The 15150-nt window shown below is 31.5% G+C and overlaps 1 protein-coding gene across 2 annotated transcripts in view; it reads right to left on the bottom strand.

Annotated features, from left to right (window-relative positions):
• Positions 1–15150, bottom strand: part of LOC100884043 (odorant receptor 49b) — a 32190-nt gene that overhangs the window by 9086 nt on the left and 7954 nt on the right. Inside the window, exons 4-9 of one of the 2 annotated variants that reach the window (XM_076534522.1) lie at positions 12277–12538; positions 5404–5526; positions 5231–5321; positions 5022–5158; positions 1842–1974; positions 1013–1142 (exon numbers count right to left, since the gene is read on the bottom strand). In XM_076534522.1, coding sequence (XP_076390637.1) covers positions 1092–1142; positions 1842–1974; positions 5022–5158; positions 5231–5321; positions 5404–5526; positions 12277–12538 — 797 coding nt within the window. In that variant the 3' untranslated portion in view covers positions 1013–1091. Of the gene's footprint in view, positions 1–1012; positions 1143–1841; positions 1975–5021; positions 5159–5230; positions 5322–5403; positions 5527–12276; positions 12539–15150 lie in introns of those variants that run through there. The other variant, XM_076534516.1, reaches the window with a different exon arrangement.

The raw sequence follows: 15150 nt of genomic DNA, 5'->3' as shown, positions 1-15150 counted from the left end.
GAAGCACTAAGATATGAAAATTATGAACAAGAATTACGTAGTACTATATGTACAAGGTGCTCCATTTGAAATGATCCTCCTGAATATCTTCAAAATTATTCATCATACCAGAAAATATTTCAGATAGAAATAATTTGACACCGAGGGACATATAATTCGATGTTAATAGGTTTTGTTATAGAGGTTAATTTTATACTTTTTAACACAATCATACATTTTTCAATACACTAATCGCTGTAACTTGACATTTTTTTTTAAAATTAATTAACTACATATTAAGAAACCATTAACTTAAAAGATATTTCAATTTTAATACTCCAAAATATTATACAATTCCAGTTTCAGTTTGTACTGATGAAATTGAACTCTGTGCGTCTTTGGATATTTATACACAAATGTTATTTGGTGCGTTGTTTTTATGCGGTAAATTACTACCAAAGTAGAATTTCAATAACGTGTAATGTACACAGTTATTTTAAAGTTTGTTTATTGAGGTTATTCAACTAACTTATTTTTTAAACTAATGGATTCCTGATATAAATAGTCAGTTATTTTTATAGAGAATGAGTTACGTTGATTTTTGTACTAAAAAATACATTGTTCCATACGAAAAAGTATTTACGAGAAGTTTTTATGATTTAAAGACTTTTTATCATTTTCTTATGTTTTCTACAGTGAGAAATAGTTGACGCTTTCGAAAATGACCATGCTACGAATTAATCGAGAATTTGAAAATAAAATTCTTTTAGATAAAAATAATATTTACCAAAAGACATTTTGGCAACCCAGTAGTTGAACATTTCCTTACTTTACTATTCATAATAACATTGTAATAATGTTTAGTTTACTGTATATCACCGTTAACTTAACCTCGTATATCTGAACTTAACCTAATCTCGATTAAAAATATTATTCCATATGTTACATAATATTAAAGAATAATTGCTCCACTTTTTATTTCATCTATATACATGTGTAGTCAAACTTACAATTCATTTTATGTATATTAATAGGCATTTATAATACTTTGTTCTTTGTTCTAGTGATTTACCAAGAAATCGTCATATCATTCCTTGTTAATTGTATGGCAATTATTGAAAGGAACATAAAACCGTACTATAAGAGAATGACGTCCGTAATACCTTAAAAAAATGTTGCAAACATAGATAATTCTGTTTTATTAGATAATTATTAACGTTGTGAAACTATCTTATATTTTTACAATTGTTTAACGTTAATAAATCCTTAATGATATTAAAAAGTCAAGTAAAAATATTTTTTAACAATTAAAACTCATTCATTCCTTATTATGAAAAAATAATATATATTTTCAAAATATAAATTCAATAAGGACTGTTAATTAATATTTACAGTTACAAAAAAGTTACACATATAAAGTACAAATAAACTAAAGAGAAATGAAATATTTTAATGCAAATTTTCTTCCTGTAATACAATTCTTTTAACCCTTCATTATGTATTTGTCCAATTTAGAAAAAGAATATATTTTTGAATTTTCACAATACTAACAAGAAAACAACAATAAACAAATATTTTCTACGAAACAAGTTTTATCAAGAGAAACTAAATAATATTACGAGTTTGGACTTTTCAGGAAGACATAACAAATTATGAAACATTAGAAATCTTTTCAATAATTTCATTATAAAATTTGGTATTCACTCATGTGTGATAAAATGAAAATATTTTGTAATATATTATTTCATATAATATATTTGCAACAAAATACAATAAAGGGTTAAATACAACGTTAATTTTCATGAATTTAATATTTGATTAAAAATTCATAAAGCTCGAAAAATAATAGAAAATAATCTTACCGTACTGAAGTTTTCCATATTTAAGGTATAAATCCTGCAAGCTGTTAATTGAAGAGGTTTCATACTCTTCGCTAACATAATTCCCAAGAGTGTCCTAGCTTTAATGGATGACTGGTACCATTTGTTATTTGTTCTGAAAATTTCCATTTGTAGCAAAAGTTTGAACAGTTTCTTAAAATATAACATTCAAATTCGAATTAAATAAAAAATATCTATTAATTTTAATTCATACTACTTGATGGTTCTCATTGGAGAACACTAAATATGAAATCTTTTTACTAGCAATGAAATAGATTAAATAAAATTTATTTTGTAATATTAACTCTTAAATTAACATTACATAAATTGAAAATTGATTATTAAATTTAAATTGCTCTCTCTTCATCTCACTATATGCAGGATGTCTAAAAAGATTTGGACCATATAATACTTATTTATACATACAACTTTAAGAACCTACATATATTACTCTGATTAAATAGACGAAGAAAGTTCATATAAACTTATGTATGAAAATGCTTTATTAAAAAAATATGTGCTTCTGAATATATTTATGATTTATGTTAATATTTACAAAGAATGTTGAAATTTCTACGCTTTGCAGGAATGCAAGATTCGTCGAATTAATAGTTGCCGAAATCTTTCAAATATTTTAACTATGTTAGAAATAATAATTCCATTTTGAATATATTTTTAAAATTACTATTCATGCAAACATCAATTGTCATTGAGATTATAATATCATTTTGTACAACGAATTGTAACACGAATTTTGCCAATAAATCTTTGAATGCGTATATGCATTCCAATAAAATATTTTTGGACATAAGTTATACGAATTTTTTTTTATCTATTTGACCACAATAATACGTAGCACAAATTTGGGCTCAGCCACTTTGCACACGCTACATATTATTTACAGGGCTGTCCTCTTTTGAAAATGCGACCTAGTGCGAGAAATTTTTTCTAGCTCCAAACAATTTGTCACAGGCGAAAAAGTCGTGGCTTCTTAAATTAATAATAAATGAAAGAAAAGAAAAACAGAAGGAAAAAAGAAAAGTACAATAAAGTTTAACGAATGAAATGAATTTTAACATATTGTAAATGCGTAACCGTTTCTCGTTCACAATTTCTCTCTCTTTATTTAACTTTCCTCATTTTTTTTGGAAGGTCTATGTACAACCACGGATCTTAGTGCATGGCGCCCGTTGTATCCTTCTTATAATTAGCCCTAATTTTCAATTTCATCATAACAATATTGAAATAACGTGAATAAACAGTTTCAAATTTAGTGTTCTCAAATCAATACAGTCCTGCAATAAACTGAAATGTCTTAATACCAAATACAGTAAATTGTCGTCATATTGCAGTGAAAAATTATTGGCACTAACAATATAAAAAGAGCCCTTCTACGCAGCGTTTAATTGCAGAATCGCTAACGATATAACTCACGGATTTTTCGATGAAAATGATTAAAATATAATTATTATTTAATATGTAATATACCAACCGAAAATTGTAAGTATTCGTCATATATACAATGTGTAACGATATATGTAGTATGTAATGATAGAATAATAGACGATTTAATATGTGGCGTTGTAATACCTGATGGTATAACAATGTCGTGGCAATCTAACGTTTAATGATTTAATATGCGACAGTGTAGCCTATAGTGATGTAAACAATTGCGGTAGAATTGCGTGACGATGTAATGTGTAACAATGTAATAGTGTAACGCCTAAGAATATAATACGTGACAATTTAACCCTTTGCGGTCGCATGTCTACTCTCAGCCACCAAAATTATTTTACCGTTCCAGTCATAAGTCTGCTCTCAGCCATTACAGCAAGGAACCATATAAATCTTACACTTTATTCAACCATAATCAAAAAGCAATTTTTAGACAGGATCTAAGATTTTTGAACCTTATGCACCTATTTATTGTACCCAACCCATCGACTTCTTCAGACTTTTTCATAGATACACTTCTTGAAACAATTGTACTAGAAACAAACAATCCTAATGTGAAATATTATTGGACTAAGAAACATGTTGGGAACATGCTGTAAGTCATTGTAATACAATACGTAACTACATATATAAAGATACTAATTTAACGTTAAATGAATCAATCCGTGGCGAAATATCGTTCAATATTCAATAATTCAACCGTTTATTTCAAAAGGGGGGCAATCAATTTTTTTTTATTACGAGATATTTAAGGGTTTACATTTCGGTAAATTAAAAAATATGGGCAAGCACTAATAGATAAATATTTTATGTTTTGTAGTGTTAGATAATTTGTATATCTAATAGTGTATAAACTGCTAGCTAAAAAGATTAAAGGTGTTATTATATTCAAATAGACTTGCCTCACAATCAAAATTAACAAATTATTCTAATCGCTACTTAAACGGATAATATTTCACTTGTTTAGTTGAATACTTAGAAAGTATTTTTATTTTGTTATTATTACTTATTACTTACAAACTATATTTACAGTTGCATTACAATAGTAATTTTCGTTGAAATCATTCTGAACCATATTTTTTTCACAAAAAATACAATTCATAATTGATTTTTAACTAACTGCAAAATAGTTAAGAGGATTTGTGTACCGATACTGAAATAAGAACCATGTCAAGTTTGTTGAGTATTTATTAGAAACTAAGCTAGAACATACTTGCAATCTGATAATAGAAATCAGCAATGATATCAAAGCAGACTTACTTTACATCCTCATTCATGTTAACGTTACCTATACTACCAATATTATACGATTCGTAGTTTCTCACTGTATTGTCAATATCACTCAAAGCCGGAACTAAATTGCGCTATAAACTGAACTTGCAATCAGTTACGAAATAAACATCTTTCCAATACCGTTAATCGCCAAAACTTCCATCATCAAAATATTAAAGAATTTGAATTATTTTGACTATAAATTATTTACAACTAATATTATTATATTAAGTTTTATCTATTGTTACTATTATATTTATTTTTCTCAAAAATGGATTTTCCCCACTTTCAAAATAAACAACTCGATTGTAGTGTGCATTAAAATGCATACGACAAAAACTTATTTAACCGGCAATATAACAAGAATTTACTGTATAAAGCATGTGATGTTACTTTGTGGACTAAAAGATTTATTTAAATGAAGAAAATTCTTACGCATATGTAAAAATTCGTTCAGTATAATCTATTAATCGTTGTCCTGGCCAGCTTACGAATAAAAGGTCACACAGCAAACTAATGGTAAGTGAAACATAGCGAAGAAATTGGTTTAAGGTGCTTATATGTACAATCGCCTAAATATAAAAATAATTAAAAGATTGCTTATACATACATGATTATTGGTGACCTGAAAAATTAAAACTAACCTGGAACTGAGTGAAGCTTACACAAATCATGTTTAATCCCAGTTGAAAGAAATAAGACATTGTGTTTGCATTCTCGATAATGTCAGCGAATCTTCGTTAACGAATGAGGGGAAAAGTTGTCAAATTAGAAGACCATAAATGGAGAATAATCTGGAACGATTAATAATACTAACTCAATAATGTGTCTGTGTAATAACACGCAGCTCCTTGCGTCTTGATACCATATGTCCCTTTTTTTGTCCGGGTGTATCTTTATGTCCATACTGTGATTTTCTCCACAGTTTTCCAAACGATATCTAATAAATTATAATTTAATAAAACCGTACTGTTTTGAAACCTGTGCTTCGGAAAAATGTTATTTGTACAAAAATTAATTTTGTTTATATTAGAAAAAGTTTTGTACATTGTTATTGCTAAAACATTACGATTCTACAATCGTTGTACTAAACATACATTATAATTTTTAGTCCACTGAAATAAGTAATATTAAAATGATGGTATTGACAATTATTTTAGATAGATTATAAATTGAGTATGCATATTTTTTTATATTTACATTATTAAAGATAATTTGTATTTGATTGAATTTGGAGGAGTTTTAAAGAGTATAAATTAGAAAGCACCTCCTTCTCGTTATATAAGAATTATTAGATCATCTCATTTAAATACTTGAGCGTGTAAAAGAAAAGTGCATCGCAAAGACCCATTAGTTCTCAATTAGCTGTAGATAATAGTATGAATGTATAGTAACATATAAAGTTAAAAGATTGGAAAACACAGTGAGCAACATCAACGCAGCATATTTTTGTTGAATGTAGAATTTAAGAATTTTGCAATTTAAATATTTTAGAATTTTATAGAATTTTAAATCTGAAATTCTCAATATTATTTGAAATTAACTCAGAAGATTATTTTAAATAATATCCAACTCTTTTTCTATGTCATTTGTAACTGTTTACACTATGCCAGTAAGCCGTGCTAGTAGCACGGTCTGTGGATAACCGAATTTTTTAACCAACTTCGAAAAAGGAGGAGGTTACTCAATTCGATCAGTATACAGGGTGTCCCGCAATTAGTGTAGGACCCGAAAAGGGGTGGTAGGTGGGGCGATTCTGAACAACTTTTTCCTTTGCCAAAATATTGGTTGAGGCTCCATTTTCGAGTTATTAGCAAAAAACACTGACCAATGAGAGCGCGCATAGACCGGGTGCGCGAAAGCGTGAGCAAAAGCTTCGAATATGACGGCCGATCGTCGTCGTGAACAAATGTATCGATACTGTCGGTATAACGTCGGTATAACGTCGGAATAACGTCGGTATAATAGAAAGCTGTTAGATGAAAGTTACGTTGCATAATGAATAAAAAAATCTGGATTATTGTTGAATTATCATTCATTCATGAATAAGAAATAACAAAATTAGTCTCTACTCACGTAATCAAAGTAAATCGAATTTATTCGATACGTTTATTCGTTATGGCAAAGAAATAACGGATAAAATATGGAAAATTATTTTCGTTCGATATTGTCATGATGAAAAAGAACAAATTCTCATTTTTAAAAAATTAAATAACTTTTCTATTCAACAAATAAAAATTTGAATTGAATAATTAATAAATTTAAATGTAACTCACCCATTGAACCGCAAATAATCACGATGAAAATGCATCTCTGTCACTGGGTCGATCCACCGATCCTTACTGTTCTCATAAATAATAGAAACTTTGAAAAAACTCTCAAGAAACTTCACTGTCACCTATCACTGTCATCTCTCATTATTAGTATTCATTATCACTTTTTTCTGTCATTTTTCACTAATTTTCACTAATTTTCACTGTGAGTTCAACACATAAATACGACGCATGAAAACACATAAACGAATATTCATAAATAATTTAAACTATATTATCTTGAAAGCAAGAAAACAGAATTTTTTATTAAAAACAACGATACATTTTATTTCAACACGTATCTTTCGACAATAAACGATGACTGTCGATCGACGCTGCAGTCGTTCAACAGATCATCGTTGCATGGCAACCGTTCGCGACGTATGCCTCGCGATCGAGAACGAAACCGCGATCCGTGGCCAGTCTAACAATGTCTTCTAATAAAATACAATATAATATCGATTCCTCAATTCGGATACCTTATAATGAGAATATAGCGTATCGTTAAACATACATATCTATGAATAATCGTTCACGCGTTTTCATTCGGTCCGTTTACCGGTCGTGCTTATGTTGTGCAATTATTAGAAAGAGACAGTGAAATAAATTGAGAGTTCATTGACCCTGCCAGGATATCAGCTGTTGATGCTCTGATCGGTGGATCTACCCGGTGACATAAATATTTTTTATCGAAGCTAGTTTTTTCATGAATCAATGGGTAAGTTTTATTTAAGTTGTTTCCATATTTTTAAAATTATACATACGCAGCAATTGATTTATTTCACTTCAATGAGGTACTGCATTAGATATTTTATTCCAATTTTATCCCATTTCGTAGGGAAGGTACTCATTCGTCTTGAAACGTGAATTTATTCATTTGCTTCATTAGAATAATCGACAGAATGAATTTTCGTGAATTTATTCTTTTTCCTTTTTGAAGGCTTAAAATAAATACAAGATACTTGGTCTGGGTAAACAACAACTAATTGGTTTATCTCCCATTCACGAATTACGAAGAACTTAATATTATTCTTAACTTCTTAATTCGTTATTCAATTTAACTTTCAGCTAATAGCTTCCTGTTATACCGACGATATACCGACGTTATACCGACGTTATACCGACGGTATCGATACGTTTGTTCACGACGACGATCGGCCGTCATATTCGAAGCTGTCGCTCACGCTTTCGCGCGCCCAGTCTATGCACGCTCTCATTGGTCAGTGTTTTTTGCTAATAACTCGAAAATGGAGCCTCAACCAATATTTTGGCAAAGGAAAAAGTTGTTCAGAATCGCCCCACCTACCACCCCTTTTCGGGTCCTACACTAATTGCGGGACACCCATATGTATATATTTTTTTTTTCTATGTTTGTTCCCCGATTAGCTGAGTGGACCGATCGGAACGAAACCTTTTGCATCTGGTAGGTTCTGACTCCCCATTGATACCATTATCAAAAAATTTTTCATTTTTTAATTGCAAAGTATTGTTATTGCAAGACAACCGGCAACTTTTGAAATAAACTTTGCTCAATTTTAGTGCGCTTTTAATATCTTATCACGGACATGATTCTGAACAATTTTGTTCATATACAAATTTCGCGGAAAGCTTAAGTTTTCGAGATATTAGCGAAAAATTGTTATTAACTTCTGAAATCAACTTCGAACGATTTTAATGTCCTCTTAATATGTTATCAGGGGCATGATTCTGGACAACCTTTTCCTTATGCATAATTGACGGAAAGCTTTAGTTTTCGAGATATTAGCGAAAAAAAAAATTGAAAAACAAATATCCATGTTGTCTTTTACTTAATTATGTTCATGGCATTTACGCAGACAAAAAAAAGCCCGGAAGAACTGTCTCACAGTATTCTATACAATTCTCCCCATTCCACTAAAAAGCGTGAAATAAAATAATTTTAAGAAAAAAAATACGCCGACTTCAAAATGCACTAAAAAGTATAAAATAATTTCTATTTCCTAATGAAGTAATTTCTATTTCATTCAATCATACAATTACGTAACAAATATGAATGAAACCTATTTACTCGTTAGGTAGTATATAATACATTTCAACCTTTTCGGATGCGGCGCAAAATTAAAAGATTTTCTTGAACATGTCAACCTTTGGACAGCCGAACATAGGCAAAGCTTGTATAACTATTTTTTTTTCTATACATACAACTCGACAGCACACCGCGAAGTAGGTGTTAGTGCGTATAGAATGTAACTATGGTCTATCTAGATTCATAGAGTATGCGACGGAAAGATTCGATCACCGCATATTCTATAAAGATAGAACCCATCTGCCGCAAATTTGGTAATTCCCGCTTCGTGGGCTCCGTTTATAGGTTCTTAGATCCATGGCTTCCACATGCGAACGAAGTTGATTCAATTTCATTTATATCAGAAACGTTGCGAAATGAAGATGTAGTCGTTACATTTACGTATATTACCAGATATATCTGTAATGGTTCGTATTCCTTCACAATCAACTAGTTATTGGCAGCAACGTTTACTGAGGTATTTTTAATTATGCGCCTCCTCCGAAAAGGTTGAAATGTATTTAATATACTACCTAACAAGTAAATAGGTTTCATTCATATCTGTTACGTAATTGTATGATTGAATGAAATAGAAATTACTTCATTAGGAAATAGAAATTATTTTATACTTTTTAGTGCATTTCGAAGTAGGCGTATTTTTTCTCTTAAAATTATTTTATTGTGTTTTCTACTATACCTGTACTAGGCCTATCATTAGAAAGAAAACGGTTTCTTTCTATTCTTGTCTTCTTTTTCTAACACAAACCTGATACAGGAAGAACTAGAAATGCAAAAATTTGATTACCTACTAGCAATGCTACTCGTACAGGTTACTGGCATATTGTATTATAGACGGCCCCTAAAGGAAAAAGAAACAAAAATATAAAAATAAAGAAATAAAAATCTCTAGAATATCAAACATAGTGCTTCAAAAAGTACCCACTTCCGTATGGAATGCCTTCTATTGTTACGTACGCCGATGATTTTTATTCTTTGGAGATTAATATTCGAGAATAGTCGAAGACCACCGCGGAGCGAGAGTTTAGTCTTGCCTAGCTTTCCCAGTTACCAGGGTTTCCTTATTAGGCTTCGCTCGAGAACATCTAACGTCTTCGGACCAACGCGATGAAAATTCGTTAGACGAAAACGTCGCGTTGATTCGTTCCCACCGTCTCCACCACTACTCGTTTTCTACCCATTTTTAAGTATAAATAGGGTTGTGGAGAAGACGCCTCGGACCCATTTAATTCGTGAACTTCATCTAATACGGAACCTCTGTCCGTGGACCCAGTTAATTCTCGAACGTGGACTAACGAGGAACCTCTGTCAGAGTTTAGTTAGTCATTCACGTTGAATTAAAACTAAGTCACTTTTGAGCAAGATCGGGTTAGAGTCCCCTTCGAGCAACTTTTGAAAACCATACAGTACGTACAGTTTACTGTTAGGCATTTTTTCTAAAAGTACTTTCGGGTCCCCGTTTCGCTTGTTTTCCGTTAAAACTAGGCAGGATTAGATTCTCGCTTTGTCGGAGTCGAAACATTTTAAACTCAAGTAAAATCAAGTCAAGAACATTTCTTGTAAAAATCACCTTAACCGACAAATACACATAACCATTTGTAATTCCGGTTTTGGGAAAAGAATATATTGTCAACTTTTATTTTTAAACTTAATTTTTGCCTTTGTCAATTATAACCAAAGTCCTAATAAACCCACCAGTCGGTATATCTTAGCCGCTCGAGGTATACTGGCATATCTTTGTTACGAGCACAAAATACTAACATTTCCTGTGACACCCGACGCGTCGGTTTGTTCACATATCATTTTTCTGAGGCTCCCGGCGTTAGCCATACGTTGGTTCGTTCTCGCGTCTTGACCTTTCCTGTGACACCCGGCGTTAGCCATACGTCGGTTCGTTCACCATAGCCAACCTCCCGGGGCTCCCGGCGTTAGCCTTACGTCGGTTCGTCCCCGCGTCTACTTTCCTCTGGCGCTCAGGTTGATTAACAAACCTGAGTTAGCCTAGTAACACTACCTTGACCAAAATACAGCCCCCAGCCACGCGGCTATGACCCCTCCGGCTCGTAACAGTATCATCAGTATTGCACTGCTCTTTTTAACCGACTTCGAAAAAGGAGGAGGTTACTCAATTCGATCAGTATATATATATTTTTTTTTTTTTTTTTATTATTATTATTATTATTTTCTATGTGTGCCCGCCGATTACGCCTAGCTGGATGCACCGATCGGAATGAAACCTTTTGCATCTGGTAGGTTCTGACTCCCCATTGGTACCATTATTAAAAAATTTTTCATTTTTTAATTGCAAAGTGTTGTTATTGCAAAAAAACCGGCAACTTTTGAAATAAACTTTTCTCGATTTTAGTGCGCTTTTAATATCTTATCACGGACATGATTCTGAACAATTTTGTTCATATACAAATTTCACGGAAAGCTTTAGTTTTCGAGATATTAGTGAAAAATTTTTGAAAATTTTTGAAATCAACTTTGGACGATATTAATGTCGTTTTAATATGTTATCAGGGGCACGATTCTGAACAACTTTTTCCTTATCCGCAATTAAGGGGAAGCTTTAGTTTTTGAGTTACTAGCGAAAAACTATTGTTACTAATATATCGAATTCTGCGTACGCCTTCGTGTCTCTGGTGGTGTATGAGTCAACATGCAGTCGCCGATTTTCTACTATTTCTACAAACACGTCTTGTCAGCCGAAAATCAGTATACATGTATAATAACTATTGTTAATGCAAAATCCTATTCTTTGGTATTGTTATGTAAGAAATGTCTCACAGTATCCTATACAATTCTCCCCATTCCACTAAAAAGCGTGAAATAAAATAATTTTAAGAAAAAAAATACGCCGACTTCGAAATGCACTAAAAAGTATAAAATAATTTCTATTTCCTAATGAAGTAATTTCTATTTCATTCAATCATACAATTACGTAACAGATATGAATGAAACCTATTTACTCATTAGGTAGCATATTAAATGCATTTCAACCTTTTCGGAGGCGAAAATACTGAGGTATTCTTAATTTTGCGCCGCCTCCGAAAAGGTTGAAATGCATTTAATATGCTACCTAACGAGTAAATAGGTTTCATTCATATCTGTTACGTAATTGTATGATTGAATGAAATAGAAATTACTTCATTAGGAAATAGAAATTATTTTATACTTTTTAGTGCATTTCGAAGTCGGCGTATTTTTTTTCTTAAAATTATTTTATTCGTTATACGACATTGTTTTAACACGCAGCACAGGTTTGAATGAGATGATCTAATATAAGAATTTCCACTCATAACTGGACACTTACCTGAGAATTTCACAAAGTCCACACTCGTGTATCACGAAAATAATTATTATCGAATCGACAGCTACTACAACTGCAGTAAATGCCACTGTACCAAAGTACGAGTGTACCATAAGTGGATAATAATATTTGTCCACGTCCACGAAATGTTCAATACGAAAAGTTAACGGCCGTTCTCCAGAAAGGTTGTAAAATCCCACAGCGTCGGCTATATTCAGTATACAGGTTGTTGCGGCGAACGGTGTTATTACTCCAAATAAAAAAGCTGTCACAAAATAAACGTTAGTTTTGTATACGCCAAACATCTTACAACTTGTTCTTTCGCCTATTATAATTTTGTTTCAATTGTTTTCTCTTGGAACGACTCGGTCTACATTTATTTGTTTGTCTGTTTGTACCATGCTACACCTACCTGAACCTGGCACCCGACTTTCAAAAATTTTATTTCTTTCAATTGTATCGTGTTTAGCATCGTTTGTACCCGTTTGTACCACCTTTACTTTTGTTTGTACCTCAAAGGGTTCGTTTGTACCGGCCTTTGAAAAAATCCCCTAGAGGTAACTTCGTCAATTTTGGGAGTTTTTTAAATCTTCTTGGTGGTGCTGTTTCCTATTCGTTTGTAGCCGTTTGTGCCACCTTTACTTTCGTTTGTACCTCAAAAGGTTCGTTTGTACCGCGTTTTGAAAAAAATACCCTAGAGGTAACTTCGTCAATTTTGGGAATTTTTTAAATCTTCTTGCGGGTGCTGTTTCCTATTTACCTGTAGAGGTTTGTACCACCTTTACTTTCGTTTGTACTTCAAAGGGTTCGTCTATACCGACTGTTCAAAAAATACCGTAGGGTTAACTGCGACATTGTACATATACAGTATGGTGTTCGTAAATATGAGAAACATCTTTGCCGTAAGAGTAAAAATTAATAAACAATCAAAGGATACATACGATCGTTTACAGAGCCGACGAACATCGAGTATCGGTGAGACACATAATAATGCAAGCAAGAGAAAATATCGCAATTCTGTTATTTCTTATTATTTTATTATAGAACTTTTATTTTTATAAGTTTGATGGGAATTTTATGGAACTTTCTTGTTTGAAATGACACCAAACACAATAAATTCTAATCATAATTACTTCTCTGGTAAACTATAAATCGGACTTTTATACTTAAGACTAAATTTACGTATACGACAGAGTTACGAATTGCTCCTAACGACTCGCTACACAAGTAATTATGATTGTAATTATATCGTGTGTGGTATTATTTTCATGAGAGAAACGAAACGAATGCGATAGTAAAAGTGTCATTTACGAAAAACCGAAAACATAGAATTATAACTTTTTAATTTAGAAGGCTGCACACATTTTTTGTATCGCTATTCTTTTTAACCGACTTCGAAAAAGGAGGAGGTTACTCAATTCGATCAGTATTTTTTTTTTTTTTTTGTAAAAAAAAACCTTTATAAACCTTTTGCATCTGTTAGGTTCTGACTTCCCATTGGTACCATTATCAAAAAATTTTTCATTTTTTAATTGCAAAGTATTGTTATTGCAAAAAAAACCGGCAACTTTTGAAATAAAGTTTTCTCGATTTTAGTGCGCTTTTAATATCTTATCACGGACATGATTCTGAACAATTTTGTTCATATACAAATTTCGCGGAAAGGTTTAGTTTTCGAGATATTAGCGAAAAATTGTTGAAAAGTTTTGAAATCAACTTTGGACGATTTTGATGTCCTTTTAATATGTTATCAGGGACACGATTCTGGACAACTTTTTCCTTATCCACAATTAAGGGGAAGCTTTAGTTTTCGAGTTATTAGCGAAAAACTATTGTTACTAATATATTGAACACTACGTATGACTCCGTGTCTCTGGTGGTGTATGAGTCAACACGCAGTCGCCGATTTTCTACTGTTTCTACAAACACGTCTTGCCGGCCGATAAAAAGCATGAAATAAAATAATTTTTAGAAAAAAAATACACCGACTTCGAAATGCACTAAAAAGTATAAAATAATTTCTATGTCCTAATGAAGTAATTTCTATTTCATTCAATCATACAATTACGTAACAGATATGAATGAAACCTATTTACTCGTTAGGTATTATATTAAATACATTTCAACCTTTTCGGAGGCGGCGCAAAATTAAATAACATATCCAAAATAATCTTTTAATTTTGCGCCGCCTCCGAAAAGGTTGAAATGTATTTAATATAATACCTAACGAGTAAATAGGTTTCATTCATGTCTGTTACGTAATTGTATGATTAAATGAAATAGAAATTACTTCATTAGGACATAGAAATTATTTTATACTTTTTAGTGCATTTCGAAGTCGGTGTATTTTTTTTCTAAAAATTATCTACGTTCGGTACACTATAAAAAATGCAATACCTATTCTATAATTGTGAAATTTCAGACTCGAAATTTTTATATCTATGGAGAAAATAGTGTACTACATACAGTAATTCGTCTCAGAGTGCTGCTCTTGTTTTCCTCCCACAGTACGCAAGACATCTCTTTCTGCGCCTATGCCTTGCGTTATTGCTTCGCCTATGTTAGTCTCGCTCGAGTCAATCAAATGCAACACTGTATTCACCGCTTTGCCTTTGACGCAAGCTGATATAGCAATATAATTTTTCCTAATTTATGGAAAAATTATAAATGTTTCTGATATAAATAAATGTTCGTAATATAGAAATATAATTTTTTAATTTTTACATTTTTTGACTACTAACTTGTGTAACATTTTTGTGAGGGTTTTTCAATTAAACATGGTATAATTTGGATAATATTTATCATTCATTAAAAAACGGATTGCTCTAATATGTTGATTCAGGATCCGTAAGTGATTTTTGACTTTGCAACGAAGAA

The sequence above is a fragment of the Megachile rotundata genome, chromosome 1 (assembly GCF_050947335.1).
Source record: "Megachile rotundata isolate GNS110a chromosome 1, iyMegRotu1, whole genome shotgun sequence".
NCBI lineage: Eukaryota > Metazoa > Arthropoda > Insecta > Hymenoptera > Megachilidae > Megachile > Megachile rotundata.
This window is presented reverse-complemented; position numbering and strand designations above follow the sequence as displayed.